Source organism: Malus sylvestris, chromosome 9, assembly GCF_916048215.2.
Source record: "Malus sylvestris chromosome 9, drMalSylv7.2, whole genome shotgun sequence".
Lineage (NCBI taxonomy): Eukaryota > Viridiplantae > Streptophyta > Magnoliopsida > Rosales > Rosaceae > Malus > Malus sylvestris.
In genome coordinates, this window is record NC_062268.1 from 12915834 (window position 1) to 12931188 (window position 15355).

General features: G+C 34.7%; 2 protein-coding genes across 2 annotated transcripts in view; both read right to left on the bottom strand.

Moving 5' to 3' along the window:
* Window positions 1-7383: 7383 nt before the first annotated feature.
* LOC126582785 (23 kDa jasmonate-induced protein-like) lies at window positions 7384-11414 on the bottom strand. The gene is made up of 2 exons (XM_050246980.1): window positions 10896-11414; window positions 7384-8051 (listed from the first exon to the last, which is right to left on the bottom strand). The coding sequence occupies exons 1-2, from the start codon at window positions 11343-11345 to the stop codon at window positions 7854-7856; spliced, it is 648 nt and encodes a 215-aa protein (XP_050102937.1). The 5' UTR covers window positions 11346-11414; the 3' UTR covers window positions 7384-7853.
* The window catches only part of LOC126582789 (23 kDa jasmonate-induced protein-like), a 48982-nt gene continuing 41010 nt past the window's right edge, over window positions 7384-15355 (bottom strand). Inside the window, exon 3 of the mRNA XM_050246983.1 lies at window positions 7384-7822. The gene's annotated coding sequence lies outside the window, so the exon portion shown is untranslated. The remainder of the gene's footprint in view (window positions 7823-15355) is intronic.

A 15355-nucleotide genomic window follows, 5' to 3' on the forward strand; every position in this document is an offset into this window, starting at 1 on the left:
CCAGGGTCAGAGAAAATTTACTTATTATAGGATGTTAAAGTGAAGGTTTTTTTTTATTTTTAATTTTTTTATCGAAAATAATTCTTAAAATTGATCAAATTCATCGTATTGATCTCTTAATTTGAAAATCGATTAATATCGTACCTAAAATTCATTACCTCACATCAATTTAATTTATGTTGTCCAAATCCATCAAATTTTGTAAATTATGTTGATTGACAACTGGTGGATTGTTGCATTTGTTTAGAGTTTTTCTTTTTAATCTACTGCGTTTTAGGTCAAAATTCTCTTCGTTCATGTAGTAAGTAGTACTATCACTTGTAGTAAAAAGAATGAATTTTTTAGTTTAAATACCATTTATAAGAAGAAGAAAAAATGGAAAAAATACCACATTTTTTAATTAAGTACCAATGGAAAAGTCACCAAAATAAGTTTATAAATAGCAATATATTTCAAAGGGGGACTAGTGGATAAGAAATTTGGAAAATAAAAACCAAAATTCAGACTTCAAATAGAATTACGGTCACCTTTATTTATTTATTTTAACAAATGATATTATCTACACGTGGGTTAAGCCTCACAATGAGTTAGCAATAATGTGATTCAAAATTTTCTTTGACTAGAATCGAATCTAAGATCTCTCACTTACAAGTAAAATACTCCTAGACCGTAGTACTAAATGCATAGCCACCTTTTTAAATTTATGATAATTATAATAAAAAATTAATATAAAAGTACTAATATACCCCTTTTAATTATATGCAAGGGAAAGGGATCCTAATCCACCAAGTCCGGGGATCCGGGCCATTGAAATTTGATCCAACGGCTACAGTTATTATAATTTTTAAAGTAAGCCCCTATTTGTTGACGTTGGATCAAATTTCAATGGCCCGGATCCCCAGACTTAGTGGATTAAGAGGAAGGGATCCGGAGAGGATCCCTTTCCATATGCAAGGATGCAATCATAATTGCTTGGGCAAACAGATATAATTAAAATTTGAAAATACATAGTAAAAACCCATGAAATTTTTTGAAATGGGATTCCGATATGTTGTCTTTTTCTTGAGAGTGAAAGACATATTTTACTGCCAACATAAAACGAAAGTTACAAGCTAGAACTTACAAAGCCAATGCCCCAAACATAATATACAACAAAAAGGTGGGCCTTCCAGACAAAACAGTCTGAGCCTAACCAAAAGATTAGGCCCAAAAACATAAACAAACTGAAAGAAACAGAAAGCCCTAGTCTTCTTCAATTTGACAGCGAAACTCATATCTTAAAATGTGACAGCTCGTCCCGACATATTTTATCGATAGCGTGGAAATTACTATTTTGTCCTTGAGCGTTTAGTTGTTGTGTGTGTGTAAACGGGCTAAGAATTTGGACCATGACATGTTTTTCCTAAGTTTTTTGACCCAATTAAAACTTAAGGCTTATCTATTTGTTTTTTTGTTTGGTAGCCCAAGTTGGACCACACACATTCTCACACTCTCCCATTAACTCTTTCTCTCTCCTTCCCTCTTGGACTTCTTTCCATTTCCATACAATTGTACAGACAAGCCCTCAACCAACCATTTCATGCACGGATCGAGGTTGTGGACGTGATTTTTGGGTTCCTTGCAAGCTCAGGATCACAATCGTACCTTTGGTTGGACGTGAAGACTTCGAAAAACCCGAGAACCCATAACCTCCGACGAGGGCTTTGTTGCTCAGTGGTGATTGTGTATTTTTCACAACGTTTTGAGGCTCGAAGAAGTCTTAGAACTACTCTATGAAGCTCTGGGAGCAATTTTGGAAAGTTTTGAACATCGGATTACATGGGTTTGGGAAGTTGCAGGTTTAGCCGGAATAGTGAAGGAATTTCCAACCACTTATCGTGGTTTTTAGGACCTTTGAAAGGTAAGAATGTGTTCTTCTCTTTTAGAGCTTCATTTTGAGACAAATTTCATGAATTTTGGTTGAGTTTTGACTGAGATATGAAGATTTGAAGATTTTCCAGTTTCCGACGATCGCAGCGGCGGCCGGCGCCGGACTCTGGCGAACCAAGGAGGGAGAATGAGCATATTCCGTCAATTTGACGAAATATTCTTAACGCTGTCAGGTAAATATAACGGTATATGCTGATTTTTGACGGAATATTCCTTAACGACGTTAACTATTTCGTTTGGTGTGCCAGACACGTGCCTGTGCGTGGCGGCGCGTGGGTGATCGGAAATTTTTTCTAAAAAGATGAGGATGTTCGTGGGGTTGAGTAGATAGCGTTGGTATATTCAAATACCCCAATTGAGCAATGTATGAGAAGTTATTACCTAGTTTTGGTTATGTGCTTTAAAATAACGTTTATATAGTTGTTTCGCATATAGGTGAGACCTATCCTGAGGACGAGCATAATCAAGCGAGACTCGGGGGCTACGACCCTTCCACATATCAGTGTGGACTTTTGGTTTTCAGTATATACTTATATACTTGGTATTTTTCCCATAAAATGTGTTTAAATGAAATTATGTTTGAAATGCCATGCCTATTTATTTATACTTAGACTATGAATTTGTTTGGTATGTACATATGTGATTTGACGTTGTGGACGCTCAGGTAAGTACCAGGTGAGTTGTAGACTATTATTGTTAATTGATGATTATGTGAGATGTGTTGAGAGCTCATAAACCTGCACCCCGGTATTAGTGCTCCTGCCCGTGGTTAGGGCACAGTCCTTCACGTGATGTTCACCTCCCGCACCATACGCTCACCTTGGATCCAAGTTAGGTACACAATCATGTCGTACAGACCACTATAAGTGGTTCCGACTCGTAGGTGACCTGCGATTATTTGCACAGTCTTCATGTGATCGTAGCACTTGAGCGTATTTATTTACACCCAGTCCTGTCATACAGACCACTATAGGTGGTTTCGACTAGTATGCAGGCATATTTGTTGAGCTATAGGGTCAACCGTAGAGGGCACTTTAGGTGGATCCGGTTGATATGTTATTTCTCATGAGTTAATTCACCTGAGTTACTTATTCAGTTATTTTGAGATATTTGGCATGGCATACTTATGATTATCGCTATTCTGAGCATGGTTTTGATATAGATATGTATATATTCTATTTTCTGGGAAATTATACAGGTTTTACAGCGAGAGGTTAGAACTTTTGATAAATGAAATGGTTTTGAAAAGCTTTGTTTTTGCCCACTCACACTTTCTGTTTTGTGCCCCTCCAGGTTTTAGGTAAGAGTGCTTGTTGGTGGCTGACGAGGATTTGACGGAGATTCTGACAGATTATCACCATTGTAGGATCACCTTTGGGTGTTGTATAATTAGTATTCGTCCTGCTGGACTGCACTTAAGCTACTTATGCTCTGATTGTGAACTCACACTTAATTTCGTCTTGCACCTTATCTTATCTAGTGCTTTAGTTGGTTTGGTTTTTTTGTTTATTCGCATTCCTTATATTAATATTGCTTTCGCACTATGCACATGGCTATATCACCCTCACGTGACGGCCAGAATGCCTCGATCTAAGTCGGGGTGTGTCATAAAATCTCTAAGATCTAGGCAACTAGATTCACCAAATAAGAAAACCCTATTTGAATTCAATTGATTTCAAAAGAAACAACAACAAAAATCATCGAGAGAGAAAACTCACAGAGAAGGGATTGACTATGTCTTCTTCTGCAAAAAGGTTAGTACTGTAACGACTAACCATGGGAGAGAGATTTGAGCGCCCAAAGAATCTTGGTTTTTTCTAGAAAACCTCGTTGTAAGGATATATTAGTATTTTCATATTAAGTTTTGGTTATAATTATCATACACTTAAAATAGTGGCTATAATTCTATATGAGGTTCAAATTTTAGTTTTTTTTTTTCAAATTTCCCCTAGTGGATCTAATTCCCTTTTCTTACTTTTCTTATTTCTAAGTTCTCGCATTCCTTACTTATTCCATTTTTGTTAAGTACACATGCCCTTAGAATCTAACTACATATTTAAAGTCACACATTACTACAGTTTAGTACTATTCTTCTTCACTTGTAACTAAAATGTCCTAGATTTGATTCTTACCAAACACAAATTTGAAACAAATTATTAGGGAAATTGATATAAATTGGCCATTTTCGTAATCTTGGTAGCAAAATAAAACAAATTGGCCACGCAAACTCCATGCACAAAAGTGAAATGACAAAAATATCCATATTTAAATTGTAAAAACTTACATCTCATTACGTCATTTTCTGATTTCAAATGAGAGCTTTGAGCTCTGAATTTTTGGGTTGAGCTCAGATTTGTGAGCATATCATGTGCATATCGTGTACATGTAATGTACATACAGTGTATTTAATGCGTATTTTTAACTTGTTCACACAAAAACAAGATTTCTTCTCCATCACTACCAATTTCTCCTTCTCCGTTATCGATCCCACTGCCCCTTCTGCTGACCTGTCATCCCCGATGCTCTGCGATTTTGCATCCCCTTCAATCCCACCACTAACCCAGCCCTATGTCTCCCGACACCTCCTTCCCCACCCTAATCTCCTCTGCGTCCAGGACTTGGTAACTCTCGACACCTCTGAAACCTCAAGGTTCAAGTAGGGATGGGCAAATACCCATTGGTTATGTGTAATCACGGTTACCCGCCCATTTAAATTTCACGGTTACGGTTATAGGTAACCGTTTAGATAAATAAACTATTATGGGTATAACCCTTTACCCGTAAGATTTAAATTGGTGGTTATCGGTATTAATTGCGATTATAAACGGGTAACCGTTTATCCGTTTATTTTATATATGTAAAATTAACACAAACCATGTTCCCTATCGGACAAAACTTAGATCACTGCTATTGACTATAGTGCATGATTTTTGTAGCTACTATAATATAGTTTTCCTTAACCATTTTAAATTTCATGGTCCATTATATATATATTATGTTAATACTTTGCATTCTGGTTTAAATAATCCAAGAATAATGTCTTCTTAACAGTTTTCGTAACCCAATAATACTTAGCAAATTTTATATTACCTTCATTGATAACAATTAAAAATATTGTTAGTAAACTATTATTTCAATTATTGGAATGGTACAAGGACTTCAAAAATTAAAATACGGAAATGTATGATGAATGTACCTATAACGGTGTTTAATTGTCAGAAAAAGAAAATTATGACAAACTTTTCTTTTTTAATTTTCAAGTTGTTAAAAAAACATGTAGAAGGGTGAAAAAGGGGTAAAGGGTAAAAGAGAAATGATTAACGGGTTTAAAAAGGGTAAATGAGTAAACAATTATGGTTAAATGTGTACGTAGTTATGAGTATGGTTAACCGTTTAAAAACAGTTATGGATATGGGTATAACCGTTTAGGCAATTACCCAACGGGTAAACGGTAATGCAAGTTTGAGCATAAACGGTTATGGATAAATAATCGCGGTTATTTATCAATGATTAAGTAATAATCTAATCACTAACTTCCTCCATGTCATTTAGTTTACAAATTAAGGCTCTCTAGTATTACTCTTTTCGAAAATGTTATGGAAATAATTTAGAAAAGAAACTTTGAAAGGTTTGTGGACAATCATTCGAATAGTGGAAGAAGTGGGGAGACATGCTTGCTTGTTCACTTCTCTTCATTGGAATTAGATTCCTAGGTCTGCAAACAAAGCAGCTCATGCGGCTGCATTGTTGGCGATTCAGGACTGTACTTATCTTCTCCTTTTGTTAGGAGTCTCTTTGTATTTTCTTCTCTATGCTGCTTTGTTAATGGAATTCCTCTTGACAAAAAAAAAAAAAAAAAAAAAAAAAGAAAAGAAAAGAAAAGAAAAAAGAACCCAAATGATCCACCATATTCACAAGCGCTTTAATGGCATAATGATCTTTCAATGTTACTACCACGTTGCACTCTGCACAACAAGAGGATTTTTGTTTAATTTTACAAAAGGTATTAAGGGAATTAGCATTACAAAACTCTGACCGCTAGGAACCCGAACAACTCACATTTCTTTCTGGTCATCATGAATCTCTTTGAAAACAAAACTATTCAATTAGAGATTTTATTTTATAAATGGGTGTGAAGATCTTACATTTTGAATTGGATTTGTGAGGGTAGTTTAGGTAATAAATTTGGGTTTAAAGATATATTAATTTTTTAATAAAAAATAATATGAGTGTAGAGAGTAAGTTGGGTGTAGAAAGATGAAACATAAGTCCAAATAAAATTTCCCTTAAGAAAATGGCTCATTTCTGCCAATTTCCCTTTAATAAAATGAACTGTATGAGTCACGTCATATTATAACATAGCGTAAAGTGCCGATTTAGCCCTTGAACTATCATCTCAGTGAAAATTAGGTATCTGAATTATTTTTCGGTAAAATAAGTTCCTAAATTCATTAAAAATTGCTAATTTCATCCCTACTATTATATTGAAAGCTAGTTTATCCAATTTTTCGTCAACTTAAATCACTTGACACGCTTTAAAATGTAATACCGACCTTTAGTTTCTCACCTGTAAACCCTTAACATTTCACATAGGTTGTGAATCTAACTCTAATTTACCCTCTAAAGTTAACTCCATACACTATTTTTTAATGAAAAATTACCGATATACCCTCCAATGTGTATCACATGCAAGTAACGTGACTTAAATTGATGGAAAATTGAATATAGTAACTTCGAATCTAATATTAGGGATGTAATTGGCAGATTTTATAATTCAAGGGCTGATTCTTCTAAAAAATGGTTTAGGAACCTAATTTTCACTCAAGTGATAATTCATAGACTAAATAGGCAATTACCCTATAACATAATACACGTTTGCGCCTTTGCAGTGATCTATATGTCTAGGAGTATACTTTCTCGCTGTCTTCCCAACTTCTTTCCACCGCACAATGCCAAATTGATCGAAAACTTCAATTGTATTGAGACTTTCAATTTTCCCAAAATTAATATTAAATTTGCCTTGGCATGAGAAATATATGGAGAAAAAGGGCGTTCTTCGTACACAGATATAATAAATTAAGAAAATAGGTGCCTTTGTTCTTCAATTTTTTTAATCAGTCTTGTTCTTCTATTGGATTCCAGAGAAAGACACAATTAGTAGGATTAACTGATATTAGTCATCCATTCAGGCATCCATCAAACGAATCCACACGGTGCCCAAAAAAAAAAATCATAAGAAACCACACAGCATCCATGTGAAGTTCTTTTTTTTTTCGTGACTTCACAGAAGAGGAGAGAAGACGGCAAGAGAGAAGGGTGGGGAGAACGGCAGCGAGGCACATAGTGATATGGTGCGAAGGCAATCTCAAACTAAATCTGATTTGGATGGATTAAATTATGTTAGATTAACCAAATGATTAAATTTTGTTTAAATGTACGTAAATGCACAAATGGTAAATATAGAGACTCGGAATCCATTCCGTTATTTTGAAATATTACAATATTAAGCTTAGTATCATGCATAAGATTCAAATTCAAACTACAGGCCTATTATTGTAATAGCATTAACATGGGATATAGTATTTGGCTGACACCATTTTATTATGCATCCCAAGTTAATTGAAAGGCCCCACACATACGAGAAAATAAAGCATTACAAATGCACAAACAAACTGAGATAATACTTAGGTAGGTACTCACTAGTGAGAATTACATATACTCATTTTTTGATTTGGCCCAATTAAAAGATGACATATGTTTCTTGTTTTTAAAACAATAAAACATGTGCTGAATTGTTATTAGGCCAAATCTGAAAAGTGAGCATGTAAAATACTCAGTAGTGAGTACCCAAACATTATCTAACAAACTTAGGCATGTTCTGAAGTGGGTATTGCTCCAACAGTTGGGGAAACTTGGGCATGTCCTCAAGTGGGTTTTGCTTCTTCGGCATGTTCTAAAGTGAGTATTGCCTTAACAATTGGGGAAGTGTCCTTGCCAGTTTCCATGATTGACACGCATCCATTCGATTTGTGCTTTAGCTTCGCACGAACTGTCCTAAATTCTTTATAGATTTCGTCCCAAGCAGTATCAAAGCCGCCAGCTTTGCGAACCTCTGTATAGACCTGCAATTACGTACATATTGCAAGTATTTAAGAGATATCAAATGTGTTTAGCTTCCCTTGATCGTTATTGTACATAATATATATTATTGTTAAGGTTGTTTAGATATAAGTCCATACAACTCATACATACCTCATATAAAAACCCACCTATAAATAAGGGTAAAAGATTGTTTACTACCCTCAAGTTTCGTGGTTTTCAACATTTAGTACATCAAGTTTTTTTTTGTCTCATATTCATACCTAAAGTGTAAATTTTGGGACAGTCTCATACATCCGTTAGTCAAATTGTTAAGTCTCCCGTTAACTGTGACGTAACGCCCATGTGAACACTGACTGGGCGCCACATGTCATCCACGTTTTTTTTTCTTTTTTCTTTTTTCTTCCTTCTTCCTTCTTCTTCTTCTTCTTCCTCCGACTGCAACTTTTTTTTTCCTCTTTCTCCTTCTTCCTTCCTCCTTCTTCCTTCCCCTTCTTCCTTCTTCTTCCTTCTCCTTCTCCTTCTTCTTCTTCTTCCTCCGAATCTGAAGAAGTTTTTTTTTTTTTTCTTCTTCTTCCTCCTTCTTCCTTCGAAATCTGCCCGGATTCAGTTTTTTTCTTTCTTCTTTCTTCTTCTTTCTTCTTTTTCCTCCTTCTTCTTCTTCTTCCTCTTCTTCCTCCGACTGCAACTTTTTTTTTTTGGAGAAACTTGAAATAGGTCCAATTTTACAAGTCTCTTTTGATATGGGTCCAATTTTGTACTTACTTTTGATTTAGCTCCAATTTTGGACCTATATCAAAAGAGACTTATAAAATTGGACCCATATCAAAGTAGCCCTTTTTTTTTTCTTCCTCTTCTTCTCCTTCTTCCTTTCCCTTCTTCTCCTTCTTCTTCTTCTTCTTCTTCATCTTCCTCAAAAAAAAAAAAAAAAAAAAAAACCTTCATCTTCCCCAGATTCGGAGGAAGGGGAAAAAGGGGAAGGAAGAAGGAGGAAGGAAGAAGGAGAAGGAGGAAGAAAAAAAAAAGTTGTAGTCGGAGGAAGAAGAAGAAGAAGAAGGAAAAAGAAGGAGGAAGGACGAAGAAGAAGAAAGAAGAAGAAAAAAAAAACTGAATCTGGGAAGATTCGGAGGAATAAGAAGAAGAAGAAGAAGAAGAGGAAGGAGGAAGGAGAAGGAAGAAGGAGGAAGAAGGAGGAAGAAGAAGAAGAAAAAAAAAAAAACTTCCCCAGATTTGGAGGAAGGAGAAGAAGAATGAGAAGGAGAAGGAAGAAGAAGGAAGAATGGGAAGAAGGGGAAGGAAGAAGGAGGAAGGAAGAAGGGGGAAGGAAGAAGGAGAAGGAGGAAGAAAAAAAAAAAGTTGTAGTCGGAGGAAGAAGAAGAAGAAGAAGGAAGAAGAAGGAGGAGGAAGAAGAAAGAAGAAAAAAGAAAAACGAAAAAACGAAAAAACGAAAAAAAGAAAAAAAGAAAAAACTGAATCTGGGCAGATTCAGAGGAAGAAGAAGAAGAGGAAGGAAGAAGGAGGAAGGAGAAGGAAGAAGAAGAAAAAAAAAAAAAAAAAAACTTCTCCAGATTCGGAGGAAGAAGAAGAAGAAGGAGAAAGAGAAGGAAGAAGGGGAAGAAGGAAGAAGGAGAAGGAGGAAGAAAAAAAAAAGTTGCAGTCGGAGGAAGAAGAAGAAGAAGGAAGAAGAAAGAAGAAGGAAAAAAAAAAAACGTGGATGACACGTGGCGCCCAGTCAGTGTCCACATGGGCGCCACGTCACAGTTAACGGAAGACTTAACAGTTTGACTAACGGATGTATGAGACTGTTCCAAAATTTACACTTTAGGTATGAATCTGAGACGAAAAAAACTTGATGTACTAAATGTTGAAAACCATGAAACATAAGGGTAGTAAACAGTCTTTTACCCTATAAATTAACATCCAGTAAAAACTCAAAATTTAAATAACTTGCCACATAAGAAAATAAGTAACCTATTAATATAAGTTATGTACAATTTATGCCACAACTTTCTATAACTGTTCTCATACAACCATTATGGCTAACGTTTTTAGCCAACCATTATGGCTAACGTTTTTAGCAATTTCTTTTATCAGTCTAATAATAAACTAATATAATTCATTACCGTATCTCTTAACTATATAACTTTAGATAAATTACTTTGCGAACAAGGAAACATATATATAATAGTAAAACATAAATAGTAGGTAAATTATATTCATACAAAAACAAAATTGTAGATACAAAAACAAAATTAAATAGTAGGTACATTATGACTCCACAAATTTGATACGATAGATAAATTATGGTAAAAATTTATAGTTGGCCAAAAAAAAAATTATAGGTACATTATTTTATTGATAAATATTTTAAAAGATAGACTATTTCACTAAAAAGATATATTTAAATTGAAAAATGTTGTTAAGATTAAGAAAACTTTCCAAATTAATTCCCCTGTCAAATTAGAAGCAAATTTTATGGAGTGAGAGAAACATGAATCAACCAAATTAATTACAAAACGTGGAAATCCTGAATTCTCATATAACATGCAATGCATTTAGAATATTAGTGCCTTTTTTATTTTTTTATTTTTGTAAAATCATTAATCCTCCTGAAAATCTGCATATGTTTAATTGTGCACATTAAGCATGCAAAAGGGTATTTTAGGCATTCAAAAAATTTAAAATGTGCAAAGTTAAACATAATTAATGAATTTATTTGCGTGGAGTCTAGTCATTGGATTTTATTCGAGTAAAAAAGTTATGTCGGGTTTTATACGAAAGAAATTAAGTTTGAGAGGTTAAAGTCATATTTATATTTAAATAATATATTATCGTTAATATATCAAAAAAGAGGCATTAATACTCACCGTGTTGTCATAGCGAATCGTGTTCCATGGGTTGCTCCAAGACAACATCCAGTCGCAGTCGTCGCTAACATTATTTAGGCCTCGATACACAACAGCAGCATTGGACCCAGAAGGATCTCCGGCAATTTTGACGTGCAGAAACGCACCCCACTGACCATTTGCAATCTGTGGTGGGTATTGGCACGTCTTCCAGATCTCCCCAAACCAATCTTTCTTATAAGCATATCTTATGGTGTCCCCAGTTGCATTGTAAACAAGGCAGAGTGTGGCGACTCCGTCGCCAGACTGCTCCTTCAGTTTCTCCACATATGTTCGAGCGTTGAGGCTCTTCTCACCGACATCTTTCATACTCAATGCCATGCGTGCCCTGTTTAATCTTGTTCTTTGATACTCCGGCATCCTACTCAAAGTTTCATTGTTGATGGCGTCGCCAAAAACGTTATCGGCCATCTCTACACTGAACTTGATTAATTCTCTCTCTCTCTCTCTCTCTCTCTCTCTCTCTCTCTCGATTTTTCTCTGGTGCATTTTTATAAGAGGTAATGCATATTTATATAATCTCATGAACAAGGATGTTGATCAAAAGGAAAAGTCTGAAATGTCCCTTGAGAAAAGAAAAAGAAATAAAGGTCACGCTCTCATGATGGAGAAATTTTCAATATAATAGGGAAGAGACCAGTACACTAAGTGTCATAACATAATTTGAGAAAAGTTTAATTGTTTATGTGTTTAACCACTTTCATTATTACACTTAGTGGAATTTTTTTTTCAATATATCGGGAACACGGTCCAATACACCAAATGTCATAATAAAAGTGGTTATATATAATTTTTTTGGAAGTATCCAACTACTTGTATTATAAAATTTGGTGTACCAAACCGTGTTGCTTACTCAATTGCCTCATAGAAAAAGTATCTCACTCGAATAGAATAGGCAAACCAAGTGGAGGGAATGGTTTATTGTTCGGGAACTTTAACGAAAAACCATATTTTTACACTAAAAAGTCAATCCTGGTACTATTCACTTTACCCTTTATTCTGTCCTTATCGTTAAAACTCAAAGTTTTCAAGTCATTTTCATTATTTTTCCTTTATTTTTTCTTTGTCACTACACTTATTTTATGACATGCGAAGTACCCACTTGAATACTAGTCACTTGGAAATATTTTGTCCACCAATAAGACGGATTGAACTTTTCCCAGCATGTTCAGATGGACAAACAAATGTTAGCATTGGTAAAAGATGATAGACAAATAACTCGAGTATTTATTTTTTTCTATTTCACGTTCATTAAGGTACTGTTTGGTACGCAGACGGGACGGAGCGGGACGGGACGGGACGGGACGGGACGGAACGGGACGGGACGAGACGGGACGAGACGGAACAGGACGGAACAAATGACGTAAATATTGAAAAAGATAAGGAGAAATTTTGTCATAAAATGTTATAAATTTGTGTTCCACGGATGTGGAACGGGTCGTTCCAGGAGGAAGAGGTGGAACAAAAAATCAGCCAAATTTCGTCCTATGGAACAACTCGTTCCACAGTTTTTAGGCGCACCAAACGTGGGACGGAACGACTCGTCCCGTTCCGTCCCGTCCCGTCCCACGTACCAACGGTACCTAACTCAACATGATAAAACTCGGATGACATCATCCTTTGATGCATCATCCCGTCTCAACACATTACCCTCGAGGCTGGCTGGAGAACTACATTTGGCCCACTAGTATCCTGTCTTGATCGGCCGAGGTGGAGAAACAATTCTCATATAGTTGAGAACTAGTAGCGATGCTGCAGGTATGGAGTAGTATTTATATACACATAGAAATCTATTTATGACTGTATGGATTGCTAATTTTGTTGTGATTGTTGTCAGAGTATGATGAAAAATGCATATAGTAAGCCTATTTTACCTAATGATAACCAAAGTATACAGGTGCAGTTGATTTTAAGTTGTCAATGGAAGAAAATACCTGGAGTTGGAGATAAACTTGGTGAAAGAAGAAATCTTCAAGCTGCAAACAAATTGATCCTGGTTTTTGTCACAGAATGTCCTTTCATCAGAGAAAATTATAGCAAAACTTTTAAAACCAAACAAAATTGTGTGAAATGATTAGGAAAGCATAATTTTTCTAGACTATGCGAAGAAATAAAATTTAAATTAAAAAAAAAGTGAGTTCAAATAGAACTATATATAGGTACATTGAGCAGATAATCTTATTTAATGACAGTGTTTTAATTTATCATAGGTTTTTTTGTTACCAAAATTTACCAATTCGAATCAAATTCATCAAAAAAGTATGTATGCTTTTTCGTTAACTTGTACATACATTTGTGAATAATTAAAGAAAAACTGCAGTTTAAAAATCTCTCTTCTTCAACAGAATTTTGTAGGTGGATATAGGTATTTTGATTTTGTAGAAGCAAGTTGGATAATGTGTAAACATACATAGATTATCATGCTGAGAAAATAAGTCTATCTTTTATAGAATAAACTATAATTTTAAGAAATTTAATTACCATTTCATTCAAGAGTATAAAGTTTGAACGCCCTAAAATTTGTGGAAGCTCAACACCTGAAATATGAATAGTGACAAAAAGGGCTCAATTGTTGAGAAACATTTGTAAAAAATAAAAAAATAAAAAAATAGAAGAAAATCTGTAGTATCATTTGTTGTACAGTAAAATCTCGAATTTGCCCTTTCTATTCACCCGTTCCTCCATCTGTGGAGTCTTTCTTTTAGTCTTTTTTTAATTCTTTAAACCTAGCTGGTGGGCAGACAAAAAATATTAAAAAAATGTGATTAAAATCGGACCATGTGGTTTGTGGCACAACAAAGAATAAAAATCTATACCTTCCTAATTTTTTAAACCCACTAAAACCCAAACCGATGGTTACTGTTCTAGGGCAGTGTGCGGACTAAAATGCCCCTCAAGTTAGTCTTCAGCAGTTACTTTTTGTCTTTGTTGTACAGTAAAATCCCGAATTTGCCTTTCTATTCACCCGTTCCTCCATCTGTGGAGTCTTTCTTTTAGTCTTTTTTTAATTCTTTAAACCTAGCTGGTGGGCAGACAAAAAATATTAAAAAAATGTGATTAAAATCGGACCATGTAGTTTGTTGCACAACAAACAATAAAAATCTATACCTTCCTAATTTTTTAAACCCATGCATAGCTGATGGGAAGAGCAAAAAAATATTTTTAAAATGTGATTAAGACCGGGCCACATGGTTTGTGGCACAAGAAACAATAAAAATTTATATCTTCTTAATTTTTGAATCCCATGTATAGCCGGCGGGAAGACCAAAAAAACATTAAAAAATGTGATACACAATGAATTTAACAGAAGGAGGCTGGAAAAGTTGGGCCTCTCTTACCACGTGTTGGTCATCGTGAGGTTTGCTTTTCTCGCTCTATACACAGCTTGCTTTTTGTTTCGTTGTTCCGTTTCCCATACCCATTTCTGCTCTTCTATTGTTCCGTTTCCAACCTCTTCTTAGCTTTTTCTTTCCGTTCGCTTCTCTCTCTCCATTCTCACCTTCTGCTTTTTTTCTTTTCCACGCCAGTGTTGTTCCATTGAGTTTTGCGTTTTTTCCAGTGTATCTGATTTAATTTTTTTCGGTGGTTTTCGATTTGCAGATGGATTTTTTCTTTAAATTTTCTTTTTTTTTCATTTTGGGGGTTTGATATGTGCGCTTATTTGGTTTCAGGAAACGCTCATGTCCCAATTTTGGGGCTCATGTCCCAATTTTGGGGCTCATGTCCCAATTTTGGGGCTCATATAGGTACATTGAGCAGATAATCTTATTTAATGACAGTGTTTTAATTTATCATAGGTTTTTTTGTTACCAAAATTTACCAATTCGAATCAAATTCATCAAAAAAGTATGTATGCTTTTTCGTTGACTTGTACATACATTTGTGAATAATTAAAGAAAAACTGCAGTTTAAAAATCTCTCTTCTTCAACAGAATTTTGTAGGTGGATATAGGTATTTTGATTTTGTAGAAGCAAGTTGGATAATGTGTAAACATACATAGATTATCATGCTGAGAAAATAAGTCTATCTTTTATAGAATAAACTATAATTTTAAGAAATTTAATTACCATTTCATTCAAGAGTATAAAGTTTGAACGCCCTAAAATTTGTGGAAGCTCAACACCTGAAATATGAATAGTGACAAAAAGGGCTCAATTGTTGAGAAACATTTGTAAAAAATAAAAAAATAAAAAAATAGAAGAAAATCTGTAGTATCATTTATGGTTAAGATACATATATTTACAAAGATAAATTTTTTTTTTTTTTTTGAACAACCTGATAAACTTTGTCTCACCTTGAAGAGAACAACAAGTAACCATGCCAAATTGCCTGATGTCACTTTTCCAAAAAAATAATTGCCTGATGTCATAGACTTAAATATTTATTGTTGTGTTCATACTTTCAAAGTATCCAAACAGAG

Bases quoted from the DNA above. Each gene is read 5' to 3' on its own strand.
- LOC126582785 (XM_050246980.1), bottom strand. From the start codon at position 11,345: ATGGCCGATAACGTTTTTGGCGACGCCATCAACAATGAAACTTTGAGT. The intron at 8,052-10,895 runs GTGAGTATTAAT...ACGTAATTGCAG, and splicing joins CGATTCGCTATGACAACACG to GTCTATACAGAGGTTCGCAA.